Source organism: Hordeum vulgare, chromosome 4H (genome assembly GCF_904849725.1).
Source record: "Hordeum vulgare subsp. vulgare chromosome 4H, MorexV3_pseudomolecules_assembly, whole genome shotgun sequence".
NCBI classification, from domain to species: Eukaryota; Viridiplantae; Streptophyta; class Magnoliopsida; order Poales; family Poaceae; genus Hordeum; species Hordeum vulgare.
Window position 1 is genome coordinate 507,562,959 of NC_058521.1, and position 8,910 is coordinate 507,571,868.

General features: G+C 45.6%; 1 protein-coding gene across 2 annotated transcripts; it reads right to left on the minus strand.

Annotated features, from left to right (window-relative positions):
* Window positions 1–1,171: 1,171 nt before the first annotated feature.
* LOC123449175 (acyl-CoA-binding domain-containing protein 5-like) lies at window positions 1,172–7,232 on the minus strand. Of its 2 annotated transcripts, XM_045126285.1 has the most exons (5): window positions 5,732–7,232; window positions 2,303–2,408; window positions 2,096–2,184; window positions 1,770–1,831; window positions 1,172–1,505 (listed from the first exon to the last, which is right to left on the minus strand). In XM_045126285.1, exons 1-5 carry the CDS (start codon window positions 7,045–7,047, stop codon window positions 1,477–1,479), a joined length of 1,602 nt encoding a protein of 533 aa, XP_044982220.1. In that variant the 5' UTR covers window positions 7,048–7,232; the 3' UTR covers window positions 1,172–1,476. The 2 variants fall into 2 exon arrangements, with proteins under 2 accessions (XP_044982220.1, XP_044982221.1); XM_045126286.1 differs by lacking the exons at window positions 1,172–1,505; window positions 1,770–1,831; window positions 2,096–2,184; window positions 2,303–2,408 and adding an exon at window positions 3,095–3,677.
* Between the last annotated feature and the right edge of the window lie 1,678 nt (window positions 7,233–8,910).

The following is an 8,910-nucleotide window of genomic DNA, read 5'->3' on the forward strand; positions in this document are numbered from 1 at the left end:
TTATCTACCACAAGGAACTGAAATAGTCTTGTATACGTATCAACTATCCAACTGAAGGTAGGGTGAAAGTCACGGAGAGAATTTTTTTATTTTATTTTACTATCAACACCTCCTTTATAAGTTGGTTACAATTGTAGCATCAAACAAATAAAGGGATAAGAGACATCAGGCCTGCATCCAACCATACATCACGAGGATTGAATTTAGCCTAGCTGGTTTATGGACTACTTTATCATTTTTTCTAGACCAATGTTAAAAAAATAACATGATTAAAATCGAAGGACTGAAATAAGAGCAACTTCAACTGCACGATCCAAACGGACGCATATCTTATTCGTATTTTATCCGTTTAAATCGTCCATCCACTAGTTTTGTGTCCCTTTTTTAAATTGAATCGGCTGGTGCATCCAACGAAGAGACAAATGGGCCAGGTCCGGGCTCGGACGGACGACACAGACACAAAAATCTTTCACTTTATGTATGTCCGCGATCAAAATGTGACTCAAATTTAAGATAGAACGGATCCGACGTAAAACGGACACGAAATGGAAATGGGTTTATGCATTGGGCAACCGTTTTTGTCCATGTTGGCAAAAAAAAAACATAAACGGACAAAATTGGTCATTTGGTTGGAGTTGCTCTAACAATGGTCAAAGATCACACTGGCAACCGATGATGAGTAGCCCTCCTTTAGCGTTGAAATGACATCCAAGCTATATCTGAGTTTACTTCGATCTTGCTGCACCCAGCAGTGCGGGCGAGGTTCAGCCCAAATCTTAAAACATCGTTGCAGATTTCCAGTATTTCATTTGCGGCAGCTATAATTGCTTCCGCGGTAAAAACATCGTAGTAGATTTCCAGTTTTTCATTTGCGGTAACTATAAAATTTCCGTTACGGTCTCTGATGACAGCTCCGACCGAAGAAAGGGTGGAAGTTATGGAGGAAAGCATTTGCACGTCCCGCAAATGAAAAATTCCGTTATGGTCTCTGATGACAGCTCCAACCAAAGAAAGGATGAAAGTTATGAAGGAAAGCATTTGCACGTCCCACAAATGAAAATTTCCGTTATGGTCTTTGATGACAGCTCCGACCGAAGAAAGGGTGAAAGTTATGAAGGAAAGCATTTACACGTCCCACAAATGAGACGATTTCAGTGCGAGACGGGTAGGATTGTTTCTTCAACCACTTAATCTCTCGTCCCAAACAGCGAGATGACATACAATTACCGCTTACCACGGATACTGTTACAAACTAAACCTGATGATAAGGTTGATACTGGCCGATATACAGGCAGCAGGCGGTCGTTGTGGGATATATACAGTCATATACATTACACATACCAACACCCATTACAGCACTAATATTAGCACAACCACAAACACTGTACAAATCTAATCTTATGAGGAAGGCATCAGCAGCGATCTCAGCAATGCGCTGATATCACCGATGCAAGAAATACTTGATGACCGTTACGTTCATTCGGCAGGGATGTCAGAACTCTGCCCTGAAAATTTACAGGGTCGAATGAATTGATAAAACATAATTAAGTGGGATAACACAGAAGTAAACTGATTGAGAAACTGAAGGTCCAAATTCAGCTAGTTGGGTTGGTTAAGGTTATGATGAATTTAAAATTAACAGCCAGAAATACATATCATTACAAACAGCTGTCAGAAAATTCAACATCACTGGAAAGAACTTCAGCTTATTTTATTTCGTAGGAGCAAGTAAACCAATGCAAAATACGGAGTATATGTGAAGCATGTACCTTTTTCTGGGTTAGGAGGATTTGTTAGTGGACCTTCATCTATGCTAGTACTACCTTCATTCCTGTCAAGAAATTCATCGACACCAGCAAGTCAGGGTCATAACCAATTGTTAAAGGTCATAAAACAGGGTTACCGTACCAGATCATTGTACATACTGCCAATGGAAACAACTGGTACAACTACAGTGCTGGATATTTCACCCAATATATTCTTGTACCAGCACCAATACATACCAGTCACTATGGCAAGTACAACACCGATATGTAACCCTGTTGTCATTTTGCTACGCTCCACAAGTCCACAATTCAGTAATTAGTAATTTTACCCTTGATTGATCTGTGGGTCGCTTGTATGAGCAGTCATTGTTAAAAGGGCCCCTTCAGAATCAACGTCAACCTCGCGCTTCTCTGTGCTCTATATTATGATGTTCATAAATCGTTAGCTCTGTTCTCTAGTTTAAACTGAACAAAGAAGCAAAAATATTACGGTGCAGTAAACCTAAGTTATACACTTTAACAAAAGAAAAACTTACCGAGGTTTTGTCCCCCATCCATCCAGGAACAAATTCTGACAAAAGATTCATGTATTTTTCCATAGCAATCTCAGGATGCATGTTTCCTAGCTTTTGCCAAGAGACCCTGACAGAACAACGAGTGGTTGTTACCAGCTAAGCATGGTGCACCCAAACACAACCCCTCAGCATACAAAAGTATAAAATTCATTACTAGCAACTGGTAGCACATCATTGTCAAATAATGACACCAATAGATCTTATCTAACCATTTTTTCTTTAAGGTGTTCCACACTCAAACACCAAAAGTCCAAAATAGTAGAATGATTGTCAAGTCAAATCGTTACAAGATTTTATATCTCTTAACGGATATCGTGTGTGTATTTTCCTCATATCATTTTCTTACTCATACTTTCCAAGTACTTTGATACACTCAACAGATTATTGGAAATAAAATACATGTATGAAGCAGATTCATAAATATTGCAAGTACAACTCCAGCATTATGATCAACAGATCACACGTCAGAAATAGCTGCAAGATATCTGCCATGAACATGTCATGTCGTGTAAGATCGTTAGGTATGTGTTAGTACGTCAACATTTCAGTAGTACACTTTTGACCAGCATTCCATATACTAATATCTATGAACCATTCTCGTTCCAAAACAGGCAAGTTTGGTCGTTAGATGTGCACCACCACTGGTTGGTAGTAGTCCATTTAATTAATCAATATATAAGGCTTCTAGATTTGGCCAACAGGACTCTAAAGGCAAATTCACCTGCTAGTTATATGTTTGATCTGTTCCTCATGTTTTTAAGCATATGCTACTTTTTGCATTACAAAAATATCACTCAGCAGTATACAGTTTATTGCTCTTAAGAGCATCTCTAGCAGACCCCCTATAATGCCCCGACCCGCAAAATAACGGCCAAAATAGAGGTCCGCGCGTTGGACCCGTAAATATTTTTGCAGGGCGCGGTAAAAAGCTCCTCCCGATCTGCAAAAACACAGTTTTTGCGTCCGCTTCTACGGTGCCCTGTATCGAGAGAAAGCAGTTGGCGGGAGCCCAACTGCCACGGAAACTTCCACGTTCGCCGTCCACGTCCACCGTACGCCGCCCCGAATGTCCGCGCCCGTTGCCGGACGCCGCGCCGCCTGTCCTGGCGGCCGCCCTGCTCGTCCTGGACGGATTCAACGTCGGCGGCGGAAGCTACCTAGCTAGCTCCGGGCTGCTGGATGGATTCCACGACCGGAGCTAGCTAGCTCCTGGATGGATTCATGGATGGAGGAGCTAGCTAGCTAGCTCCTGGATGGATTCGTGGACGAAGGAGCTAGCTAGGATTCATGGACGAGGAGCTAGCTAGCTCCTGGATGGATTCAAGGATCAGCGACCCTGTATTTAGGAACAAATTTAGTTGACCATGGACACAGGCGAGAGGAAGAAGAAGATGTGGGGAAAAAATGTAAGCAAAAATTTGATTTACAGTTTAAGTTTAAGGGGTATGTTCCGCCGCAGCTCGAGCCGACACGTAAAAGAGCATATTCCGCGAATATCCTTTTTTACAGGTTCATTTTGCGTGGTCTGACTCTGCCCTCGCCCGCGCCGGCCCGTAAAGCCATTTTTCCGCGAACTGTAAACGTGTTTTACGGGTTGGCATTATACGGGGTCTGCTAGAGATGCTCTAACACATAAGATAGTGACTATCACCTCTCGACTAATGCTCTATGGGATACCTCTTCAAAGGGGGAAAAAAGGAAAAACATTCATGGATAACGATGAACCAATATCACAGCTGGGTTCAGAACTTTGGATCTCAGGCAATATCTGTAGCTCCAAAATAGGGTATTTCTGTCGCATTAACAGGTAGGGATAGGTATCTTCCCATTGAAATCAACCAAATCACAGCAGTACACTCCAAACTTAAACATAAGATATGCATGTTTGCGGACAGGCTTCTCATGTTATGAGACCATTCTAAAGATATGACCAGAGGGCCACCAGCTAAATTTGTACAAGAATCTAAGAGGTATACATTTAAATTCTTTGCTACTGATGTACCTTACCACAAATAAACTTGGGCAAGAGAAGTTGTCCAGTGCCTACTTACTATCAATTATGCCAAATTTGAGAACAGGTCAATAGAAGGTAAATCACTTGACTTCGAATTGTCAATTCAGTTTACAGAAGAAATTGTACCGGACCAACCTATAATACTGAGTTTACGCAAAGCCCACCATTACTTGTAATTATGGCACATGATTTCCAATTTCGTACATTGTCCCAAACTAAAAGGTGGTAAAAATTGGCTTTTCTATTAAAAATGTTAAATTTTTCTGCCAAAATTGGGAAGCACGTGTGGTAAAATGACAAATTTTGGAGTACAGGTGGGTATCAATCAGCAATGGTTATCTCTATTTCAAATGATAGGTTACTCACGTGCCACTTGCATGTGGGTCCCACATGTCAATTACATGAAAGGGTGAAGATAGATGCGGACACTGACAGGTGAGTCCTGCCTGCCAGTCCATCATTTCAAATGGTATCCAACCAATGAGGTCTATTGAGGTATTTAATATGCCAAATGTTAATTAAATACGTACAATTTGAAGTTTTAGCAATTTATTCAGAACATATCAACTATGTCAACCTAGAACATAGCATGTTGGTATCCTGAGAACTGCTTCTATTAGTTGCATTATGCCCATCTTTTGTTTATTGACTTCCTGATAACAAACAAGAATCCCCTCAGGATTGGCTACAAAACCTTTTAGGCAATCACTGAATCATATATCGAATACACTGACAATATATGAACCATGATAAATATGCTTGTGGTTGCTATGCTTGGTTCGTGTTGTACTTAATTACTTATGCACACAGAATGTGTTGCGCCTGCTTCTATTAGTTACTAAATTGCACTCTGTCAAGTATAACACTAGATTTGTGTGTGGTTTATTCAAAAACTCAAAAAATATTCCCTGTCAATCATGCAGCCTTATGCATTGCCAGATCAATGTAGCAGAGACATCCTTACACACAACAATGTTAGTTACTTGGTTTAAGTGTGTGACTTCTAAGCACAACAATGTAGCAGAGACAGCCTTATGCTTTTAATCATAGTCCCCATTAGAAGTAATAGACACGGTACCAGATAAATTTGATTCCCGTTATGGTGTAGCTACCTTTTTGGTCTTTTGCCAACTTGCAACAGTTAAGCACAAAACAACTCAGTTGTTCATGTTATTTCTTCCTAGTTATAAGTTATAACTGAGACTTAGTACACCCCACCTTCCTTGAATAAATATAGAAAGGTCCAATGTTATTACCACTCGCAGGGGGGTTGGGTACTCAAACGTGTTTTGTAAAATATCATTGACTAATATGACTTGCTGCATCATAAGAAAGATAAGTGGAATCAGAATATCACAGAGAGATGAAAGACATACCATTTTGCACGAGAAGAAGGTCTCAGTGTAAGTGGTTGTGCAGCATCATAACAGGGACCATCAACTGCAACCTTGAGAAGTCCCTGCAGCTGCAGCTGCACATCGCTATTCAGCTTCGACAGAGCAGCCGTCCCAGTGTCACTAGCTGCAAATGCTGCTGCTGCACCAAATCTCTTCTCCACTTCACTCCTCTCGATCCCTTCCCACTCTTCAAACTCCATGCTTGCTCTAGCCTCGTCTTCCGGCATCCCTAGCAATGTCGTTTCCTCCTCCGGTAACTGAACAACCACTTTGTCATTAGGGACGACTTCTTGGCTGACATTTAGATCATCAGATTTCTTAAGAGCCAGCTCCTCCTTAGAGACCAGTTTTTCTTGCTGATCAACCGTGCCGGCCTCACATTGAGCTTCCTCCTTATTCTGAACTTCTTCATGTGGAACAACAACTTCTTCGACAGATTCTTGTTTCATTTCCTCATCCTTTGCTGCGGCATCGGGGATCACTCTTGGAGCCGCAACGGGAGCCGATTCGTGCTGATTCGCTTCAATGACTTGCTCCTCCTGCTTCCCAGGTACAGCGTCAAGAACATCTGCAGGCAGAGTGTCGGAAGCCAATTCACGCGGAATCACTTCAGCAGCTTGTGCTCCCTCCTCCTCCTCCTCCAGTCCTGCATCAGTAACTTCTGCAGCAGCAGCCCCCACATCCAGATGAAGCTGCTTCACTCCAACAGCTTCCGTAGCCTGAACTTCCTGCTTCTGCAATCCCGCAACAGGGACTTCACTCGGGGCAACTTCAGCACCCAGATCATGCTGATGGCCTGTCTCTTCCTCCAGCTCCACGCAAAGAACCTCGCCGTGAGAAGATTCGGCGCCCGAATCCCGCGGCTTCGCTTCGACAGCCGCCTCCGTGGCAGCGGTCAAATCGGGCTGCTTCTTGCCAACTTCACCCTCCTCCTTCTGTTCCTGCGACACGGCACCAAGGAACAGCTCCGGAGCAAGAAGCGTCGCCGGAACCCCCTCTTCGGCGGCCACCCACTCGGTCCTCCCCTCCGCGACGGTCGCGGGGGCCTTCTCCACCTCGACCCACCCCTCGGCGAGAGACGGCGCCGCCACATCCGCCCACGCTGCCTCCGCCTCGACCTCGTCGACCTCGATGACCCTCTCCTCCTCCGCCTTTTCCTCCGCGATCACGTCAGCGGGCCCCGCCGCGCGATCGCGGCGGGGTGGATCATTGTTCCCGGAGAAGAGCTTGGCGAGCAGGACGGCGACGAGGAGGGTGGCCGCCGCCGTGAGGAGCAGCTCGAACAGCAGCTCCATGAATCCCGGGTGGGCGAGGAAGCGAGGCAGCGGATGCGGCTTCTCGCTTCTTTTCTTGTTCGGTTGGGTCGGCGAGGGGAAGGGGGAAAGGGAAAGCGGAAACAGGGGAGGGAGCAGAAGAGACGAGGGTAGAGACGGAGGTGGGTGCGGGGGAGGGGGGAGAGAGTAAAGGAAAGCGGGGTGGGGCGCCAAAAGGGAGAGGCATATTCGGGGGCGGATACGACCGCCACGGGGGAGGGATGTGGGGAAAAGGTCTCGTCGACCGCGAGCTGCTTGGGGCGACGCCGTCAGGGGATTTTCGTTTCCTTGCGCCCGGCTACGCGACGAGGGAGGTCATCGGCGAGAAGGGCGGCGACGGAGACAGCGAGTGCCGGACCGCCGAAGTTCGGAGATTTGGGTGGGTGGGTTTCGTCCTTTTGCTTGCTTTGCGTGTGCTGCGCGCTTTCGGTGCGAAATTTCTCCAAGATATTGATGATCATTTTCTTTCCTACGAGTCCCTCCGGGCGATGGTCTGCTCCGGCGCGGCCGGCCGCCCGATCTGCCAGCTGTAGGCGGTCCGCGCCGTTAGATTTTCATGTAATATTTTTTTTCGATGCAACAAATTTTGACGCTGTACATTAATTTTCGTCGATGGTTGCAAAAAAGAAATATATAAAAAAATATCTACGTGATCGTAGCAAAAAACGAAGAAGATGATGCGTGGTAGCAAAAGTCAAACGGCGGTTGTAGCAAATATCTACGTGACGTGTATGTAACTTTTTAGTAAACGGTTGCAGCAAAAAATAATACCGGTTGTAGCAAAAAATAACGCGGTTGTAGCAAAAATCAAAACGTCGGTTGTAGCAAAAATCCAACAAACTCGAGTTGCAACCAAACGTATATGCAGCTTTTTTATTGGACAAATGTAGTAAATAAAAAACGCTTGTAGCAAATATGAACGTTGGTTGCGACAAATTTAGACGAGAAAAAAAGTTGCATGGAAAACATTTGTATCAAAATAACACATGATTGCAGCAAATTTGACGAAAAAATGTTGCATGCATCTACGAGCGAGGCGTGTGGCCCGCGCGCGACCGGCCAAACGATTCGGCCGGCGCGCCGGGTGGAAGCGTTTACCCTCCATTCCCCCTCTTCCTAACCCATGAGAATCTACATACGGACTATGTAAATCCGTCTCCTCAAACGTTCATGGATGTGTCCGGCTCCCGCGCACCGACCTAGCCTCAAATTTACCTTCTCATAAACGGGCACCTTAAATAGCATATCGCAAATTCATACAAACTCATACAACAATGTCGATGCATTACACACATCGTGTATCTGCTCCAGGACCGCGATGATCTAGCCTCAAAGAACCCGAGCACTTGTTGAGTCGACGTTATGGAGTCGCGTAGGATCCTGCCGTGTGCCGGGTGATGTCCTTACAGAAATGTCGGAGTGCAATGCGGACCGCGATTGCCTCCACCAACCTGCATGGGATGACATCCCAGTCGACGGATCCAGACTTGTCGAAGTCAGATCCGCTGCCCCCCATGCCGGAGACGACCAGAAATCACCAGAGAAGAGGTTGGGGTGGCGGAGGGAGTGGAGGGGAGTGGAGTGTGAAGTGGCTAGGATTTGGTCCGACGAGCGGATGGGGATGAATATATGTGGGGTTGATGCTGGGCCAACACGGGCCAGGCCGACGTGCTCGAACACGCCCGGGCGCCCTCATATTTGGGTCGAATGTGAGGGGCACCGGACATCCCGGACATTTGAGGCTCGTTTGTGGCGCCCAACGGGGTCAAATTTTGGTGACTCGTCAGTGACTGGGCGGCCTGCCCTCGCGTATGTAGCAAGTTTGGGGCGTTCGACTATAGATGC